Source organism: Thamnophis sirtalis, unplaced genomic scaffold (assembly GCF_051295495.1).
Source record: "Thamnophis sirtalis isolate CommonGarterSnake01/CBP01778 unplaced genomic scaffold, rThaSir2_p1.2 scaffold_12, whole genome shotgun sequence".
Lineage (NCBI taxonomy): Eukaryota > Metazoa > Chordata > Lepidosauria > Squamata > Natricidae > Thamnophis > Thamnophis sirtalis.
The window spans coordinates 24,697,421-24,719,253 of NW_028261392.1; the positions used below are offsets into that span (position 1 = coordinate 24,697,421).

The following is a 21,833-nucleotide window of genomic DNA, read 5'->3' on the forward strand; positions in this document are numbered from 1 at the left end:
ATAAAAACATTTAAAACAATGTAGGTTGCATGTGGTTACCGTTCTTTTGATCTTACCTATTAAATAATTCCTTTCTTTTAACAAAAGGAAATTGACTTAAATATAGTCTTTAAAGCCTTAAGGATGTCATCCATAAAGGATCTGTACGCTTTACAGAAATCATTTTGAAAAATGAATCATGACAATGCCCACTGTTTTCAATTGTTCAGGCTAAGCTAGTTATTGTCAGCCTCAAGTGAAAATGGAAAATTGGGAAGAATTATGAACAGATATGAAACAAAAATTGTTAAAGAAATAGTGAAAATTATTTTGTCAAGCTAGAAATCCTTTTAGGTTAGAGTTGTTGACTCTGGGGGAAGGGGGAGATTTTCTTATAAAAATATTTTGCTCCAGTTTACAAGTGAATGTACCTCAAATACTATAATGTCATTAGAAGTAACTAAATGCAAAAATCCACATGAAAGGCAGGATTTGATATCTGTTTTCTGCACCGAGAGATGGTCTGGACTTTTGCAGCTTAGATCTGATAACCTTAGATTCATACCATCAATTTTCTTAAGACTAAATTTGTTGGAATGTAGAAGCCTTTGGTTTCTAGTGCAGCCCACAAGTGTTTTTGTGTTCTTACCAACACTAAAGTAATTACTGTCTAATTGACAGCAACTACCAACCAACAGCTGGATCGGCCTGTGAATTACGGTATATTGTCCGTATCTCCATTAGAGAGAAGTGGAAGTGTGAATGCATGTGGAAAAATAAAATAGGGTGACATAATCACATTAATAGACCATAGAGCATGAGGTAATTGGGGGTGTTTGGTTGCACTTGACATTGTAGGCACTACAAAAATAGCTTGTCCTGTTGATCTCTTTTTCTGAATTATTCAGGAATCCGAAGCTTTGTTCCACAAGGCAATTAAAGCCAATCCAACGGCTGCCAGTTACCATGGCAATTTGGGTAAGACATTTTATCGCTCCCCTGGTGCAAACTTTTTTTTTAAAAAAAAAATCAGACACTGGTTGATTTTTTTTTCGCATTCAGTGTCTTGCAGGCATTCTTCTGCTAGCTAGATTTCTCGTCCGCCTGCTTGCTAAACAAATTGCCAACAAGATACTGGGGTTCTTAGAGTGGGTTTCCAATAGTGTCAAGCTGATCACATTGTATGCCAGGCCAACCAGGCAGGCTGCCGGCTGCATCCCAGAGGTGGTGCATATCAGTGGTGGCAAATTGGTTCGTCCTGTGCTTGCAAAGCACAATGAGCTCTCCTGACAAAAACAGCCATTGATGGCTCTAGCACAATCTACTCTTGTCATTCCTTGGCCTGAGTGGCTCCAAACTTGTCTGCTCCAGCTGGCTACAGAGCAGCCTGCCACTGTGCCGACCGCCAACCAAATGTTTCAATGTTTTCTAAGTAATTGGCAAGATTGTCGGCTCGTCAGCAACGCTGCTAACAAAAAAAAATCTTCTTTGCTGTTTCAGCTGTGCTGTACCATCGCTGGGGAAATTTCGACTTAGCCAAGAAACACTATGACGTCTCTCTGAAGCTTGACCCCACAGCAGCTGGGACCAGGGAGAACTACAGTCTTTTAAAAAAGAAACTGGACCAACTGCAAAAAAAAGGGTGATGCCTGAGGTTTCTTCTCAGGCTTTGAATGCAGATTTCACAGAACGTGGCTACAGATCACCAGGGAGAGGCATTGTCACAGAACACAACAACATGGACCGTTCAGAAGTTTCTTGAAATTTCTAGCGTTAGAATTTCAAAGGGGGGGAGGGAGCCCTAGTTTAGAACATTTCATTTAGAGAATTAAAAGGGCTTGCTTCTCCTTTTAGGTTAGTTTTGAGCAAGTGATGAAATTTGATGAATATTTATACTGATGTTCAATAATTTGCACTGGTAGAGTCCACGTTAAAATGAAGAATTGCCTTCAGCAAAGCGTATGAACAGAGAACTGTCCCCTGTTTCAGAAATGGAAGTGGATGGTAACTGTTTGCTTTCAATAGGAACTCCAGTGCAATCCTGGTATAGATAGCCCTTGACTTACAACTACAATTGGGACTGTCATTTTAGTCCCGAAAGGGATGCCGTTATTAAGCGAGACATCCCATGACTGGCTCAGAGTTTACAACCATTTTAGCGGTGACATTAAGCAGACTACAAAGTTGTTGAGCAAACCTGGCTCCCCCAATTGACATGGTTGGTGGGAAGCCAGCTGGGACATTGTAGATTGTTAACATGTGATCGCAAGGTAATGCAACTGTCATCAATGCGCAGCAGTTGCTAATAGCAAGGATTGCAATCACATGACTGCAGAGGTTGTATGATGGTCGTAACTTTGAGGGTGGGTTGTAAGTAAGGTTTTTTTTGTGGTTGTAATAACTTCAAACTGCCATGACACAGATAACTGGACGTCAAAGACTACCTGTATGCAATATGACCTTCTAATAAGGACAACACTTTGAGCAGGGAAAATTGATCTCTACATGGAGGAAGAGAGGATTTGCTTCGATAACCCAGAAGTTGAAGTTGCTTTGACTTCTGGCCAGGCTTTAATTGCTGTCCATGTGTTGTAAACAAACCTGCTGAAAATGAGCAGGTCGAGATTCTTCCACATTCCGCAAGAATTCTTAGAATTCATAGTGCTCCTATGAATTTGTTATCATATGTTAAAGTCAGTGTTTGATTGGGATACAAAGGAAGGCTTGCTATTTTGAAGTTGTAAAATTGGGGGGGGGGGGTGCCTGGAAGGTTGCATAAATTATTTCAGCACTTCAGCTGAGAGTCCAATTTAAGACAAAGAGGCTTTTTTCTCTGGGTTTAATATGTTGGTGCCTGTTTTTGTGGCCCTATGAGCAGCTTAAATCCATACAATTTCTTGAAGTTTCTTCATTTCCTCTTGGTGAGTATAGAGATGCCAAAAACATACTGTTAGTGTTATATCTAACTTTGTTGAATAACTTAAGGGTCGGGAAGTAGTTTGTTCTTCCATGTCCATATTTATTCTGGGTGGAGTCTGTATTTTTCTGTGCTGAGGAGAAAGAAAAGGATATACACTGAGCCAGGATACTGAGAAAGAAAGAAATATGATGTGCATATACTGTATCCTAGAATCTTAGTCCCCAGTTTCAGGTTCTTCTAAAAGAAGGACCACTATGGAAAGAGGACTTTTAAAGGATTCTTAGTTTATTAAAATATTAAATATTAAAATATTCAAACAATAGATTCTATTCAGTGTTGCACTGTTTTAGCTATCATGGACTTTTTATATATTAATATTCCATCAGACAAGGTAGTTATAGAGCAGAGTTCCTCAATCTCGTGGACCAGCACCAGGCTATGACCCACCAGGAACAAGGCTGGGCAAGCAAGCAAAGCCTTATCTGCGCATGTGCAGAATCCAAGTAGCATGTGAAACCATGCCCCCCCCCCCAAATCTGCAGAAAAATTGCCTGAAAGATTTCTTCCTGCTGATATGTATATCTCCAACAATTGTTACATCAGATTCATGCTCATTCAATAAGAGCAATTCTCTGGGAATGGAAACCTCTGGATTTGGCAATGCAATACAACACAATACAATAGCAGAGTTGAAAGGGATCTTGGAGGTCTTCTACTCCAACCCCCTGCCTAGGCAGGAAACCCTATACCGTTCCAGACAAATGGCTATGGCTCTCTTCTTAAAGACTTCCAGTGTTGGGGCATTCACAACTTCTGGAGGCAAGCTGTTCCACTGATTAATTGTTCTAACTGTCAGGAAATGCATGTTGCTTGTTGCAATTTTGAGGGTACCATAATATTGTAATTTTGTTTTTTCAGCTTTAAATGTGTTCAGGTCTCGTTTATTCAACATTAGATGAACAGATTCAAGATAGAGATAGAATCATTTCTGAAGTACTTGTATATGTTAAGTGACAACTGTGTTCAAAATATTCCCATATACAGTTCAGTTTATTTATATACAAGTACTAAGGGTCTCTTGGCATTTAAAAGTCTATTGTTTTAATAATTTTGTAAAAAAAAGAATGATGTAGATACCAATCTTGTCAGACAAAATCTCTGATTGGATAATAGAAATCAATGTCACAGGCTGTCAAAGCTTTGTGACATTCAAAAACCCCATTTGTTTAGTGAGTTTTTCCTGACCTGTATCATTTTAATAAGGCTTCAATTACAAAATCTTCTAGATTTTAAAATACTCCTAGCATTTGATAATTATTTATGGCAAAATTGAATTTATTTGATCAGAAGTAGCATAATTTATTCTGTTATGGGAACACAGGAGGCACTGCTCAAGATTTTATAACCACACTCCACAATGAGGGAGAGAAAGAGATTTTATTCAGTTCTTTTCCTAGTAGAACTGTCTTAGACCAGCCCATGTGAGTATCACAGATGCTTACTAGAACAGAAATTATGCCCCATTTTGTCATCCTTACTAGCTGGACCTAATAAGAATTACAACCAGATGAACAAATTCTATTCTATTTTGGTGCTGTATTTATCATATCAGTAATAATTGGATATTACACTGGATATTACTGATAGAATTGGGGAAAAATATTTCCAGTTTGAGTAGAAATGGCCTCAAAATACCTCCCTACCTTCAAGTTGAAAGCAGTTGTTTTGAATTCACACAAGCTGTTCCAACTTTGTTAGAAATTTTTCAAGTCCAATTTGAAGCTCAAAATATCTGGCCCAAATTTGAAATACTTTCCTATAGGGTCCATGTCAAAGTCTGAACAAATATTTCAAACACAAAGCAGAGAATTTCAAACTTAAATTATTTCTAATCTGAGACATTTTGCATAATTGCTGATTATGCATAATTGTTTTGCATTATGTGTTCTGAATTAGAAAATCAAGACATTACAATGTGAAGTTTATTTTAAATTTGTGGGTTTTAATTTTTTTTATATTTTACTCTTTGTTTATATTAACAAAGTATTTTTCTTTTTTTTAAAAAAAAAAAACCTCACCAATTAATTAAATTACTGTCCCCAAATCCTTTAGAATTCTTGTACATCCTGGTAGAGGTTCCTTGTAAAAGTTTACATACATAAAAATCTTGAATTCAGAATGTTTGAAATTATAGGTCTTTGCAGAAACTAATTTCAACCAGCACAATAGGATAAAATTGGTTCCATCTGTTGTGTGAGATGAGGCAGTTGGGTTAATCCAAACCATGATTCAGTTAACCAGCATTACATGTGATACAACTCAGAGCAAGAATAAACCAGCAGGTAGCTGGATCAGCAGTTAATTCCCTTTCTAATATAGTTGTAAAATGCATGTTGTTACAAACATATTGGGTACTCAGTGACATTTTTAATGTGTGCTTGTTGGTTTGCATGTGTACATATGGGTTTTTAGATGAGATGTAAATTATTTTCCTTTTAAAAATGATAAGTTTTAAACTAATAATTTATTTTGGAGCTATTTGAATAGCATTTTAAAACTCTATAAAAGTACATTAGACCTCATAAGAGCTACATGATGGGCTAAGGTTAAAGGTTAGTCTTTCCCCTTAACTCTAGGTTTCCTAAACCTAATATAGCAAGAAAGGGATTTGGATGACTTGCCCAGATTATTCACTAATTGTTCATGATTATCACATGTGTTGAGCACATAGTTCCACAATGGAATATTCACATGTCATTATTTGCTTCTGGTAATACACCCAAGAGTCTTGCGGCTGTGTTAATTTCCAGTTGTGGTAAAAAAAATTCCAGCAGTTACACATGAGGAACTTTCCGACTTGGTCTACTGAAACATCGGCAGAAAGGATTTTTTTTTAAAAAAAAAAAAATCAAGATTGTCTCTGCTGAAACCCCTGTCTTTTTTTTGGTTGGGAGTTGCATGTGTGACACCTATAAAAAACATTGGACTTCCAGTTGCACAGAATTCCTTTTGACCTACTGATACTCCCTTCCCCTAGAGACAGCCCTGTTTTTCTACACAGTTTATCTTCTTAGAGGTGCAAAACATTTATTTTGACATAATTGTTAGTGAGTGCTTATTAACTTTACTGGGACAGGTATGAAACTGTGCGAGGCTACTTGGAATGCTGCATTCAGTTTTGGTCACCACGATGTAAAAAAGATGTTGAGATTCTAGAAAAAGTGCAGAGAAGAGCAACAGAGATGATTATGGGACCGGAGGCCTAAAAAAATATGAAGAACGGTTGCAGGAACTGGGTATGTCTAGTTTAATGAAAAGAAGGACTAGGGGAGACATGATGGCGGTGTTCCGATATCTCAGAGGATGCCACAAAGAGCAAGTCAAGCTATTCTCCAAAGCACCTGAGGGTAGGACAAGAAGCAATGGGTGGAAACTAATCAAGGAGAGAAGCAACTTAGAACTAAGGAGAAATTTCCTGACAGAACAATTAATCAGTTGTTCTAGAAGTTGTTCCACTGATTAATTGTTCAACACTGGCCGTTTTTAAGAAGATGTTAGGTAACCCTTTGTCTGAAGTGGTGTAGGGTTTCCTGCCTAAGCAGGGAGTTGGACTAGAAGACATCCAAGGTCCCTTCCAACTCTGTTTATTCTATTCTACTTGTTTATGTCTTTGCCCATAGCAGCATAGAACATTTTGTAACTGATCTGGTGTCAAATTTGTGAGACATTCATACACTTTGGTGTTTTTTTTTTATTATTGCCTGGCAATATCAATGGGATTTAGAGTAAAAATACATACTATACATTAGATGTTTTTTAAAAAATCTTAGAAGGTGATGATTGATGGAGAGTAGGCTTAGGGAGGATAGGAACATTTAATCAATTATCTTCCAACAATTTTTTTTGCACAAAAACTGTCCATATGTCAAGCTGCTTTGATTGGCAAATTAACAAATCAACCTGATGATTTAGATGGCAAATCTTTCTTCAGACTTCTGGATTCTATATAGTAAGGCATTTAAATTAATGCCTTATTTGTTTGCTCTCCAGTAAAAGCCACAGGATCAGTCTACAAATCATGCCTTTTTCTAAAATAAAATAATAGCTATTTCAGTTATAAATTCCTTTAATGTTTATAATACCTCTGACTTTGAGGATGGTGGCTTAAGGTTTAGAGCTGCGTGCAAGTTTTTGCTCTGAACTTTAATCTGATAATAAATTGGGATCCTCTGTACAGATAATCCTTGACTTACAACCACAATTGAGCCCAGCATTTCTGTTGCTAAGTGAGACATTTGTTAAGTGAATTTTCCCCCATTCTACGGCCTTTCTTGCCCCCCGTTGTTAAGTGAACCTCTGCAGTTGTTAAGTTAGTACCATGATTGTTAAGTGAATCTGGCTTTCCCATTAACTTTGCTTGTCAGAAGGATGCAAAGGATCATCACCTTACCATGAGACATTGCAACTGTCATAAATACGAGTCAGTTGCCAAACGTCTGAATTTGAATTGTTCTAAGTCGAGAGGAGCAACGAGTACTAAAAACGAGTACTGAGCAAACCACATGACCTACTCCGTGATCCTTTATTTCAACGGGAAGAAGTAGTGAGTCATGAGGCAGCTGACACTAGCAAGTTCTACCTTATGCATTGAGGACTGGGAGAAAAACAAATACCGGTACAAGGTTTTCACTTCAAAATGCATCAAGTACCAAATTTTACAAATTTTAAAGCAGCCGAGTGCCAAGATATGACTGTATTAAATTGGATTGTAAGAATTGTAGCTGTTTGTTGTAAACATTAACAATTTTGTAAGTATGGATTTTGCACAGGAGAATTCATGGAATTTCTGTGTGTATTAGAACACACAGAATTATCTACAGTTAGTTTGGTGACAAGTTCAATGTTTGTTTGTCTATGATACGTTAGAAGTTTATTCAGGGAGGGCTTGTTAAACTGTAATAAAAATTTAGTAATAAAAATGCATGAAGCCTCTAAAAGTAGTGTCTGTTTTGGATGGAAAGATGGATGTCTTAATGGAAGTCCTTCAGTGTTAATAATTACAACATTGGTGCCACATGTGATTTTGCAGGTTTGTATCTGAGCAAGTCTTAAATTTCAAATCAGTATCTCCCACAGTGTGAAACTGTCTTCTGCCCAAATGTGTAGATAATTAATTCCTAGCTGTATAGGGCAGGGCTGGGATCCGGCAGGCACTACTTCCGGTTCGCTCATGTACACACTGCTTGCACATGCGCAGTGCAATGAATTTTTTTCTGTGCATGCGCAGAACTGAAAAAACAAGATGGCAGCGCATACGGTGCCACCCAGGGAACCAGTTTGGGGGTGTAGCAGGCCTGGGTCACTACCGGTTCCAGCAACCAAGGCCACCAAACCACTACCGGTTCGGCTGATCTGGTCCAAACCGGTAAGAACCCACCACTGGTATAGGGGTGGTTTTTGACTTATGATCACTCACTTAGCTACCATTCAAAGTTATGGTGGACCCTCCCCCCAAAAGATACTTACAACACACGGTTCCAGCGACCCGGGCCACCAAACCACTACTGGTTCGGCTGATTTGATCCAAACTGGTAGGAACCCAAGACTGGTATAGGGGTGGTTTTTGATCACTCATCAAAAGATACTTACAACACACGGTTCTGAAGTTCTGACAGTTTTGCTTAAAGACCACAGTGATTTGCTGAGTGACTGCCACAAGAAAAGGTAATACAGTTGACTTGGTCACACACTTTATGACTGTCACAGCCAGTGCAGGTGGTGCGCCCCACTATGGCATAACCGGAGCCAGCCTGGAGCACCGGATACCGTTCCAGTACTGTGCTTTGGAGGGCCCATCTACCCATCCGAGCTCCTTACCAGTCTTTTAAGTCTTCTGCGCTTCCACGCACAGCGTGTACAGCACCTGAGCAACACTCCGCTGAGCAGCTGGAGCGTTGCGGAGGCTCGGGAGGCGCTAAGACACCTGCACGCACTGCATGCATGTGCATGTGCGCTGCACGCCTCCATGGGGATGCCGCCGGGCCTGTTCCAACTGTACCGGTTGGAACGGGATCCAGAACCCACCAGTGGTCACAGCTTACATCTGTAGTGGGCAGGCTCCATTACTGTTGTAAGTCAAGGACTACTTGTATTCTGTAGTTTCATCCAGGAACTCAAAGCATGCACATTGTATTTCCTTAGAGTGTACAAGCTTCCAAATGTACAACTTTACAAACTTCCTTTACAGCAGATTTCCATGTTTCGGGCTTTGCAGACTGGCAGGGAGGGAAGGGATGGTTCACCTAAGCGCCCGGCAAGTACACACACCACTCCATTTGCCTGAGCAGCATGTATGCATGCCTACCACCCACACAAATGGAGCATACACACTCCCCCGCTACTCCACAAGTGAGGATACGTGTGTGTGTTTGTGTGTGTGTGCGCGCCGGCGGTTTCCATGGCTCAGCTGCAAACCCCTCACAGCCCACTAGTTGGGGATGCCTGCTTTACGGTATCACCTAGAGAGCTTCCATAGCTGAACTAAATCCTCCCAGTGCTAGTTCATACCAACAGACCAGTTCTTGGATCAAGAACGTCTAGACAGGCTGCAAAGTTCAACACTGAATATTGTATTTCTGCAAACAAATGGCTTCTGTAAGACAAGGACTACCTTATTTAGAGAAGCAGTGGCTTTCCAGCTGAGTGGTGTCCCTATGGATTGCAACTGCATTCTGGGTTTCAGACAGGGTTTTTTGCTAGCTCCCAGATACACTTGCTTGAGATTCAAAAGTGTGTTCAATAAAGCCTCTCTATGCTATGAGTGCATCTTTCCCTTTAGGGGGAAAAGTAATGATTGCTGTCAGGTGAATGTATCGAGTGGAAGACAGACATACCATGGCCACCATAAGAGAGAAACCCGTTCATAAAGTGGCTGCTACAGTGAGCTTGGCTAGTATTTATCAAAAGCTAAACCAGCCTCCCAACATGCTTTCTATCATCTCAGTGCGAACACGATATTCCCACAAATAAATTTGATAGCAGAATCTTTTTTTTTTCCAGCTACTTTGCCAGTTTCCTATTTCTATATCCACTGTTCGCACTACAAGACACCTTATGAAAAAGTTCCTATGCTGGCATGGTTTCTCTACATCTGGAGTATTACTCTTTCATTGCTATGTGTTTGAAACAAATAGGAAACCTCAATGCAGTTTAAATTGTCAATTCTTAAATTATTCAAGAAGAGGATCAAAGGGTTGCTGGGGAAAGAGCCAGCCGTTGTATCAATTACAGTGACACAAGAGGAATAGATCTCACCAGCATAGCCATAAAATAAAAAAAGGTTCCTCTTCAGTCTTTGTCTTAGACAATAGCTGTCCTCATTTCCCTGGCAATCGGGTTGCCCTGTTACATCTCTTATATTAAAGCTTATATTAAAATCTCAATATGAATTTGCAGCAGCGATTTAATTGGCTTGCCTGGAAGTGCAGAATTAACTTCCCAAGAAATGGCTAGCAAATAGATTTGGAGTAAATTTACAAATAGTGGCACACACACATACACACACAGAGAGACAGAGAGAGGCAACACAATTTTCATTACAAATGACATGGATTCATCTTAACCTTATTGCTTAACCCATCCTAAGATATAAAGGGAAATCCACTGGTTGTTTTGGCAACAGTAATCTCCTCCCTTGCCCTTCTTTCTCTCTTGACATCCAACAAATCTATGGGCATAGAACAGTGGTGGGGTGCAGGTGGTATGCCCCGGTACAGGAGTACTAGTGCCTGCTCGGAGCACTCGGTACCGTTCCAGCCAAGCAGCTGGAGCAGCACAGAGGTGTCGCAAAAGGTAAGGATGCATGCTGCGTGTGTGCGCGTGCGTGCTGCGCACATTCATGTGGTGGATGCCGGGCCCCGTTGCACTGTACCGGTTGCACCGGAATCCAGAACTAGGGGTGGGTTCCTACCAGTTCTAACCTCTTCTATAGAAGAGGTTCCACAAATCTACCGTGCTGTTTAGAACCGGTTCCAACTCCCTCCGCCCTCCCATCTCCACCATGTTTGCCATGCCCGCCACTCACTGATTGGCTGGCTCACCAATCGCCCCACCCGCCTCTAAGAGTCTTATCTAAATCTTAAAGTCTTAAAGCTGCCAAGTTTGAACAACCTGGGTTTTTTTTTCTAAAGGGTTAGTGGTCTTGTAACTTGACAGCTTTAAGACTTGCATGCTTCAAATGCCAGAGATTCTGAGCCAATATTTTGGTTGCTAAGCAAGAGCGTTGTTAAGTGAGTTTCACCACATTTTATAAGTTGGCCACGCCTACCCAGTCACATGACTGCCAAGCCACTCCCACTCAGTCACATGACTGCCAAGCCACTTCCACCCAGTCACATGGCCAGTAAGCCACTCCCACAAAGTAGGCCACATCTACAGAAGAGGTTCTAAAAAAATTTGAAACCTACCACTGTCTGGAACCCACCACTGGCATGGAACTAGTACAGTCCCATCAAGTTGGATAGCCAGAAGGCACATTATTCCACCCCTCTAGCTGCAGCATGAAGTTACCCTACTAACATTTTAAATAACAGGTCCTTGGAATTCTTCTAGTCCAACCCCCTATTCAGGCAGGAAACCCTATACCATTTCAGACAAATGGTTATCCAATCTCTTCTTTAAAAGCTTCCAGTATTGGAGTACCCATAACGTCTGGAGGCAAGTCATTCCAGTCATTAATCATTCTATCAGGAAATTTCTCCTTAATTTTAGGTTGGTTCTGTCCTTAATTAGTTTCCATCCATTGCTTCTTATTTTGCCTTCATGTGCTTTGGAGAATATTTATTTTTATGTATTTATTTATTTATTTGTCAATCGTTTACAAGATAATAGGCATAAGAATAAATATGAGTATGAATGAAATGGGTATAAATAAATGGGGACAGTAGGACAGGGATGGTAGGCATGATGGTACGATTATGCACACCCCATACAGACCTCTTAGGAATGGGGTGAGGTCAATAGTAGACAGTTTAAGGTTAAAGTTATGGGGATTTGAAGATGTAACAACAGAGTCGGGTAGTGCATTCCAGGCATCTGTTGCTGAAGCTGTATTTTCTGCAATCAAGTTTACATTGAGTTTGTATATCTGTTGTGTGCTCTTGTATTATTGCGGTTGAAGCTGAAGTAGTTATTGACCAGTAGGAAGTTGTAGCAGATAATTTGGTGAACCTCTTTTATTTGTGGCAGCCTATATACACAGCTTACAATTGTCTTCAGCTGTTTCAGTTTTTAAATAAGAGTTTTTTCTGCTTCTCCCAGCACACTTTCTAAAAAGCTTCAGCATCCATGTGATTGTTGATGCTGCCAGGTCTAGGATCTCCCCAGCTTCTACTGACCTCCTGATGTGGCACACATATATGCCCTAGGTGAGCATTTTTGATTGGACTGCAAAGATATCAAAACTGGCTTGCACTGTGCATCTCCATGTGCCTGCCCAGAATTCTGAATAGCATCAATCAAGCACTATACACTTTCTTTATATACAGAGACGTCTCCTTCGGAAGAAGGCTACATCTGCTTTTAAATACTGTATGAATGTAGAGCTTTATTTTATTTTTTTTGAACCAGTGCGATTTTGAACCAGTGCAATTAACAAACAGAACTAGCAAGAACCTGTCAGTTCTGTGATGCAAATGATCTGAAACAGACCTGGGTTCTGTTAGCTGTCTGTTCCATTGTCAAGTTCTTACAGATGCTTTAAAGTAGGACATAAAGTGAGATTTGGACATTAAGAGTGAACATACGGGGTCAGGCTGGATAGCCCCTTTCATCTTGTTATTATAAAGTAAAAGATGGAGTTTGAAGCTTGCAAAAGAACAGGAAGTATGAAGCCTAGAAGCAGAGTTCAGTTAAAGTTCTCACAAAACCACAGAGTTCAGCTAAAGTTCTTACAAAGCCACGTAGCCATTATGAGACTAGACTAGAGCGGCCCAGACAAAAGGGGAAGCAAGACAGTATCTGCTTATAAGCTTCTTTCCTCAAGGTAACCAATCAGAAATGGGTCGTATTTCTGTGTTGTGCTGCTTTTGACAAAGTATAAGAATGTGTGCTTCCATTAGAAGAGTTGTTCAGAAGTTACATGCTAGCCTTTGACTAGCTTTTCTGAACCTGGCTGCCAAATAAACTTCTCCTTGATCCTGAGACGGCTAAGCCCTGTTATTTTCTGCAACAGCTTCACTGAGGTCAGTTAAGAGAGGTGTAGAATGAAGTGGAGGATATTCTCCCAACACCTCAAACAAGCTTGAAAGTTTCCTCCCAATTTACCCTCTGTATTTCTGCTGGCCCTGTCAACTGAGCTACTTTGAGACACTTCTGGTATCTACCAGAACTAGGCTATTACTTTCTGTATCTCTTGTCATTTTGTTTTTCCAGGGAGTTTTGCAGCGGAGCTCTATAGCACAGCCCCAGTTTGAGTTACAATTTTCATTGGTGAGGAACCGTATCAAATATCATGGGAATGCCTGCTTTAAATTCAGTACACATTAAATAAGGCTGGTTAACCAGTCTGGCTGTAAAGAGAAGCAAAAGTGCATAGTTCCTCACTTCTGGGTATCCAAGCCAACCACTGGTCAGACATATACCAATTCCCACAAGAAGCATTGAAGAATTAAATAAAGGGCAACACTTTGGCGATTCAAAAACAATGCTAAGGAAGGCCAAATTTGCTTGGTACATGGATGCAGGACCTTAGATAATCACCTAGCTATAAAGAGGGGAGGGGGACACCACAGATGGAGTTGATGGCAAAGCACTTATTCTTGTTGCCAAGGATGGCACTACATGACATGCCAGCAAATTCTCTCAAGAGTCTAATTGGCCTCAGAGACAAACCCTAAACCTAACCGTAATCTTTTTTAAAGCTTGCAAGGGAAGTTGTGTTTTGCCTGGCATCGGTTTCATTATTATACCAAACACGATTCCTAATGTTCAATGTTTCTACCCAGCGTTGAATTGTATGGCAGGATTGTCAGTAATTATTACCATTCTGGGTTCACAAAAATTAAGCTGTAAATATATTTTGCTAGTTGGTTGATCATTCTATGGCCAGCACCATGTATCAGTGTGAATTTAGGTAATTGGGCTTATCCAGTAAACAGTGGCTCTCTTAGCATGACAGGGTAAGTTCAACCCTATCATTGGAAAGGTTGCAATAATTACACTGTAAGATTTATGGGCTGCAATCAAATTCAGTCCTGCCCCAATACCTAATTCAGCAACTCCATTTCAAAAATACTGTAAGTGCTTCTAAGAACATATAAAAAAATGTATACACAGGAAGAGAAACCTTCCTTCAGAACAATGCTGGCAAACGTACGACCCACATCAAAGGTGACATGCCACAACATTTCCTGCATTCACCAACACACCACAACTATGCTTTCTATGTGCCTTCTAATATGATTTTTGGAGTCTGTAGAGGCCACACAAGAAAGGTGCTCTTTGAGGAAGATGGACATTTTAAGTGGCCCTAGAGCCGAAGACATGACGCCAGGGCCTCTACTACAGGCCCAGCCTTGGCACTGCTATTGAGTGCCACTATTCATAGTGACCTAGATGGGGGGGAGATAGGGAAGTTTTTATTACATTTGGAGCAAGATGATACACCAGCAGAGTCAAGTTAGGCATTTCCAAATTTTTGACACGTTCTGACCAAACTGTTGCCATCACCAGTGTAGAACATCATGCCCTTGAAGATCAGATTAGCTCAGATCTTGCTGGCTGAACATGTGGTTTTGCCAACAGGCTGGAGATCTGGGAGTGTGGCAGAGCCCCTGCTGCAGTTGTACCCACTCATGGTTTGTTTTGACAAATGGGTTTACTGGCTGCGAGTTTTATGTATATTATTGTTTTATATGCTTTCCTATTTTTTTCTCATTTTTGTTGTACAGGTAGTCCTCAATTTACAACAGTTTATTTAGTGACCGTTCAAAGTTACAACGGCATTGAAAAACGTGAGTTATGGCTGTTTTTCAGTTATGATCTTTACAGCATCCTTATGCTCACGTGATCAAAATTCAGATGCTTGGCCACTGGTTCATACTTATGACCATTGCTGTGTCCCAAAGTCATGTAATCCCCTTTGTGGCAATCATCTGACCAGCAAAATCAATGAGGAAGCCAGATTTACTTAACAACCAGGTTATTAACTAATCAACTGCAACAATTCACTTAACAACCATGGCAAGAAGTCATAAAATGGGGGGGAAACTCACTTAACAAATGTCTCACTTAACAGCAGAAATTTTGGGGTCAATGGTGGTCATAAGTCGAGGATGACCTGTATTGTTATTTTCTGTGGTTTTTATATTTGTTTGGTTTGTAAGTCACCCAGAATTATATATATGAGCTAGTCATGCATGCCTATATGTATGTGTGTACAAAATCACATGTATATGTAAAGGAAAATGAATAAATATTTGCAACATTTGGTGGGGAAAATATGCCACACCTTGCCAACAACTTCCCCGTCCTCTACATCAGGGGTCCCCAACCTTGGGAACTTTTAAGACTTGTGGACTTCAACTCCCAGAATTCCTCGAGGCTGGCTGAGGAATTCTGGGAGTTGAAGTCCACAAGTCTTAAAGTTGCCAAGGTTGGAGACCCCTGGTCTACATAACCGAAAGTCTCTTTCTAGTCCAGCCCTATTGTGACAGAAGGCTGCTCCGCCCAATCACCCGCTTTTAAAGGGCCACAACCCGGAAACGACTGAGGTGAAAAGGCAGGTGAATTTTACAGTCTTAGCAAGTCGGTGGAGGGGGACTCGACGGCCGTTCAACCTGGCAGGTGAGCTTTTTAAAGGAGTGGCAGAGTCCAGCTTGCCTTAGAACTCCCCCTCCCCCCCCTCCGCGAGATTGTTGCCAATGTTTTCGAAGGTGATTGGCTAAGAAGCGTCATGTGAAATTCGTGGAGGGTCCGGGGAAGAAAGGGGGAGGGGGGTTAGAGTGAGAGAAATATCGAACATTGGCTCAGCGGGCTTTCAAACGGAGCGGCGCGTGCCCCTCGCAGGGTCACGTGAGGGAAGGCGAGCGATCGTATTGGTCGACCGCGGTTTAATTAAGACCCCGCGATGGAAGGAGCTTTCGTGGTTGTCAGTGGCCACGGGCGGGCGGTCTCGGCGTAGAAGGAATCCCGAAGTCTCTTTGGCTCGAGGGAATGAATTCTCTCTCCCCTTGAGCGGGGTTGTAAAGATTTAACTGTTATAGTGGGAGAAGACACAGTAAAAATGCGCTGACGAAAACGTCCCGTCCGGAACAGCGCTTGATTACCCGAACTGGTGCGCAGGCGCAGAAAGCCCTGCCCTCGGACCGGGGACAAAAGTTTCATGGATCTATCGGTAGTTTCGGGGGGGGGGGTATAGCTTCCTCCAGAGGCTGGACTCTTTTGAGTTGAAGCGATCAGGCCTCAGGTGTAATGGCTGATTTAAACAGTAACAGAGTTGGAAGGGACCTTGGAGGTCTTCTAGTCCAGCCCCCTGCTCAGGCAGGAGACGTCATCCCGTTGAATACCTTTGAGAGTTGGAACAGAAAATTTAATGTTTATCTTTATCTAATCTGAATAGAGCTGGAAGGGACCTTAGAGGTCGTCTAGTCCAACCCCCTGCTCAAGCAGGAGACGCTGTACCATTTAAGACAGGTGACTGTCCAGTCTCTTCTAAAAAGCCTCCAGTGATGAAGCACCCACAACTTCCGAAGGCAAGCTCTTCCACTGGGTTAATTGTTCTAACTGACAGGAATTTTTTCCCCCTTAATTCCAGGTTGCTTCTCTCCTTGTTAGTTTCCATCCATTGCTTTTCCTGCCTTCACGTCCTTTGGAAAATGTTGGCTCTCTTCTTTGTAGCAGCCCCTTACCCTTGTAATGCGCACGGATCAAAACCATATTCCAAATTTCAGCCGTGAGAACTTGATCAATTTATATATGCCATGTAACAGAGAAGGGATTTCTCTACAGTCTTTAAAATGGGCTTTTTCTGAAAAGTATCAGAACAACATATATTTTACCTTTTTTACATATATAAATAGATGTCAAGGTTCCATTTTGGTTATGGTGGGGTTCATATTATAAATTGTGATGGTTGTGGGGTTTTTCACTTGCTATATGGTGTGAAACAAGCTATTGTAACCTATAATATATTGGTTTGGTTAGTCCAGCCATTTTGGGGTTACTAAACCATAGCTGGTATCTCTCCACATCTAGGATGTGCAATGTCTTCTGCTGACAACTATATTAGTGACTTTATTATGTTTTTTACAAAAGTATATTGCATTCATTTAATGTATACATAAATATTAAGATTATCTGTTGCTGATCTGTGAGCATTTCCTTTTCGGGAGGAATACACCATGATAAACTAATTTAAATCTGATTTCTCTCCACTGATCAGAGTGGCCTCTGTTACACCACTATCCCATAAGTTGCACTGGCTCCCAGTTTGCTCCCAGGTGTAATTCAAGGTCTTGGTTATCACATTTAAAACCCTTCATGGTACAGGTACAAACTATCTGAGGAACTTTCTCACCCCAATGACACTGGTCTACCCAACTCCTGCTGGCAAGTCCCATTGATCAAGGAATTTCAGCTGGTGGGGTCCAGGCAAAGAACCTTTTCTACTGTGGCCCCTGCCCTTATCCCCAAGGTGAGATCCACTCCCATCCTTTTGCTTATCCATAAGACCTGAAGACCTGGCTATGGCAGTTGCCTTGAGCCTCAAGGGGGGAGTATTATACTGGAGGTGGTTGACAGATTAAGAGAGAATCCCACTTCCCCTCCCGTGTGCAGCCTGCTTCTTTCCTCCCCATCTTTTAACTGTACTTTATTACTACTATTAGGAATATTTATTGTTCATGGTGTTATTGGTTTTTAATGTTTCTAAGCTGTCCAGAATCGAGAGAAGGGTAGCAAATAAATAAACAACTAAGTGGAATTTGCCTGTTTTAGTAACTTAAAACAGAATAATACTCTGATCTCCTTTTCACAACTGTGTGAAAGTGGAAGGGAAGTGGTTCAGTCTGAAATATTTTGTGGCTTATCCTAATAATAATAATTAGTTTTGCTGTACATCAGATGAACCCTGAGATGAAGTGCTTTCTATTATTCCAAATAACTTGCAGTGCAGAATGAATTTATACCGGCATGAGTTCAGTTTACCAGAGAATCTAACAAGGTATGCTTTAGGCTACATATATTTATACTATTATTTATCATATAAAATGTCTGTAAAGTATAGCATACCTATTTTTGTTCTCTTCCTTGCTTCCTGGAAAGACAGACAATACTAAGGAATCTTTTGCCATTGAGGATTATACTCTGGAATAAATTGACGATTCTTTTTTTAAATGCAGGGTGTTCCTAGGAATATGAACCACTGAATGCATGTTTAGAATTGTAATAATAATGTCTCCTTTTAGCCTGTTTTGAGCAAATCAGAGAAAATTGTTGGCTATCACGTAGTACCTATCTATTATTTATCTATGGGGGATTACAGGGCTCAAAATGCCATATATATTCATGAAAAAATGCTGAGCCAAATCCCTTTAGTTTGAACTAGTAAGTCATATAAAATAATCAGTGACTTGGAGAGATATGTTTTTTGTACACTTTGCCCTATAATAATGCTGTAAATAGATTAAAAATTCTGCAAAACTTTACAAGTGCAGTCAGTCATTTTGTGACATTAATACCAAGGAGGATAAAAATAAAACACACAAAAGGAATTATTGAATTGTAATGTAATATTTAGGTGCAGAGAAGTGTCCTTTACAAAATAAATAGAACATTAAAGAAAATAAAATCTTGTTTTTAAAAATGTTAGTTCTGAATTGTTGCTAATTTTTTGCCTTAACTGAAAACATAGTTTTATTTTAATTCACTAACTCTTAAATAAAATTTTCAAGAAGTTCAAAAGTTATTTTTTTAGGAATTTGTAACCTAATATTCCCTCTAGCTCAAAGTATTTATAGTAGAGCTGTATAATAAAGATTTATAAGAATTCTATCCATCAGCATGATAATTGCTTCAAAAAATATAGAAGAGTCTTGAAATGCTGTTGAAGAAAGATAAAGAGTAAATTGGATTGAATGTGAGTAAGAACCCATATTTGGGATTACATTTTGCTGACAATGGAGTGAAACATCCTTATTTCTTGGCCTTTATTGTATATGCAGTTGTCCATCATCCAGCCCCTGATTTCAGGCAATCTGGTCCTACTGGGAAAGAATGAGCTGCAGGGCCACTGTGAGAAATATTCTCATATTTGGCAGATAAGAGTTGTTCACATTCACTCAGAGTTGAGCAAGGCCTTATGTAGTTGTCTGGAATGAGTTCAGTCCTGTGTTTCGGGTTCTCTGTTCTATTAGATCAGCCACCTGTTCCAGGTCCCTTCTGGCTGGTGAAAGCCACCCAGGAGATGACCTGTAATTAGGTTCATACAATTAGGTTTAAGTGGTCTTAAGGAGAACACCACTTAAATTCTTTAAGGAAGGAAAATATAGTCCCTTAATCCTTGAAGGAGCTTGTTGGTACACATATTCCTTAAAGAGACACTAGACCCAACAGTCCTGGACAACTATCATTCAGTAGTTCCTTTTATAGAGGAGGTCAGATTTCAACTCTAGAGAACTTGAAGGAAGCAGATTATTTGGACTTGTTTCATGTCAGCGTTTAGTACAGAGAGACTGGACCAATTGTGCTTCCTGGTGACTTGTGACCAAACCAAATGGTTTTAGTTAGGCATGTTCATTGCAGAGACTGTATAGATCACTCTTTTGTGGAGCTGAGGTGGGTATGTCCATCATGCTCCTTGATCTCTTAGTGCAGTGGTTCTCAACCTTCCCAATGCTGTGACCCTTTAATACAGTTCCTCATGTTGTGGTGACCCCCAACCATAAAATTTGTGTCTCGGTTCCTAAGAACCGATGGTCCTTAGGCGACCCCTGTGAAAGGGTTATTCGACCCCCAAAGGGGTCCCGACCCTCAGATTGAGAACCACTGTCTTAGTGGCTTTCGATACCATTAATTATGGTATTCTTCTAGGCAGGCTATGGGGATTGGGCATTGGGAACACCATACCATGGTGGTTGCCTATTTTCTCTGGCTGGTTTCAGTTGATGTTGACAAGAGGAGAGAGATTGTGACTTGTGAGTGCTGCAGGGCTTGACACCTCTCCTGCTGTTCCATATCACCATGAAACTGCTGGATGAGATCATCGGTTGGGTTGAGTATGTGATAATGTCCAATTATATATTTGGCCTCAGACTAATGTAAATGATGTTATTGATGTCCTGTCCCTGTTCCTGGAGGCTTTGCGGATTTGGATGGGAAGGAACAGACCTAGGCTCAATCCCAGCTGGTGAGTCTCCATCTTTAGCCTTGGATTCAGCTGTGCTTTCCTATTCAAGGCTGATGCACAATTGGAGAATAATTTTGGACTTGTGGCTTCTGCATGAAAAGCAGATGGCAGCTGTGGCCAATGGAGAAAGGGCCTTTGCAGTGATTCATCTCCTGTGCCAGTTGTAGCGATTCCTGAACCAGAAGGCTCTCCAGATGGTCACTAATGTCCTAGGCAGTGGAGCTGCCCTTGAGGATCACTCAGAAGCTTCAGCTGGTTTGTAAGCATGGGCAGTAATAAGCATGCTGCAATACAGATAGTCCTCACATCATGACTGGTTTCTCATCAACCATGCAAAATTTTGATGAGCCCCCAAAAGGTATTTATGACTCAGATTCAAAGTTCTGATATCTGCAGTCATATGACCATGATTTATGGGTGGTGGTTGTTTTTTTTTAATGGAAGCTGGCGCTTATTTTCAGTTTCCAGCAAAAAATGCCAAATGCAAATAATGAGTTTGCTTAACGACCACTGCAAACAAATGTCATAAAATCGGGTTAATCCCTTAATGACCAGCACAACTTAAAACCATAATTCTGGGCTCAATTATAGTCATACATTAAGGATTACCTGTATGATTATGTGACACCACCCTCTACGAGTTGCACTCTTTTGGGTTTTGAGTATAATTCAGAGATTGCTAATTTCCAACACTACCTATAAAGGAACGCAGACATGGGTACTAACTACCATGTAGATAACAGTTGGTAATCTTATCGTTTTTTTAATGTTTAAACATTTCTGTTGTTTGATTAATAATTGTGAAGAAATGCCTGTTATATTACTTCATCTTATGGTTATCTATTAGCAGGCAAAAGGTAGTCTAGCGTCTCTGGACTAGCCTCAAATAAAAGTATATTAATGATTGCTACAGCATCAATTTGGATAAATTTAATAATACATTTTATATTTATCACAGTCAATTTTTACAATGAAGCAGTTAATTCTGCTTAGAATTTCCAATTAATCTTCACAACTACAGCACGTGTGAAGTATTGTGAAGCACATTCTCTGTTAAGTCAAGATTACTCGCTGGGCTTCATTTCATGCTTATATGTTAGCCCAGTGCTGAAGTGGAACATTCTGCTTGCAACTTCAGTGTGGAAGGAATGTCATGTGTACAGTGCTATGCCTGACTCATGTTTCATACAGGAGTTTCCACCCATTCTTAAAAACAGGCATTGGAGTATTTTGGCTCAGGGAAGACTATAAACATATCACGGCAATGCTATAGATCACCAGTCATTTGGGAATTTAGAGAGGAAGAGGATGCAGTTTGAGTCTAGAATTTTGTGAAATGTGGCCATCCTTTATGTACCTTTCAGATATGTATGTTTAAAAATGATTTCATACCTTCCTTCATTTCTTTGGGGACTTCTTGACCTTTAAAAGACAGCTGCAAGTAAACAGTGGTCCTGTTTCAAATGAAATTCAAATCACCAAATACTTAATCTGTCTGTGAAGTAAAATACAAAGCATTCTCACAGGTAT

At 40.4% G+C, this 21,833-nt stretch overlaps 1 protein-coding gene across 3 annotated transcripts in view; it reads left to right on the forward strand.

Moving 5' to 3' along the window:
- TMTC4 (transmembrane O-mannosyltransferase targeting cadherins 4) overlaps positions 1 to 21,833 on the forward strand; it is an 83,105-nt gene that overhangs the window by 49,769 nt on the left and 11,503 nt on the right. The window contains exons 17-18 of one of the 3 annotated variants that reach the window (XM_014058826.2): positions 888 to 957; positions 1,480 to 1,828. In XM_014058826.2, the coding sequence (XP_013914301.2) occupies positions 888 to 957; positions 1,480 to 1,625 (216 nt within the window). In that variant the 3' untranslated portion in view covers positions 1,626 to 1,828. Of the gene's footprint in view, positions 1 to 887; positions 958 to 1,479; positions 1,829 to 15,591; positions 15,743 to 21,833 lie in introns of those variants that run through there. The other 2 variants (XM_087726868.1, XM_087726867.1) reach the window with 2 other exon arrangements.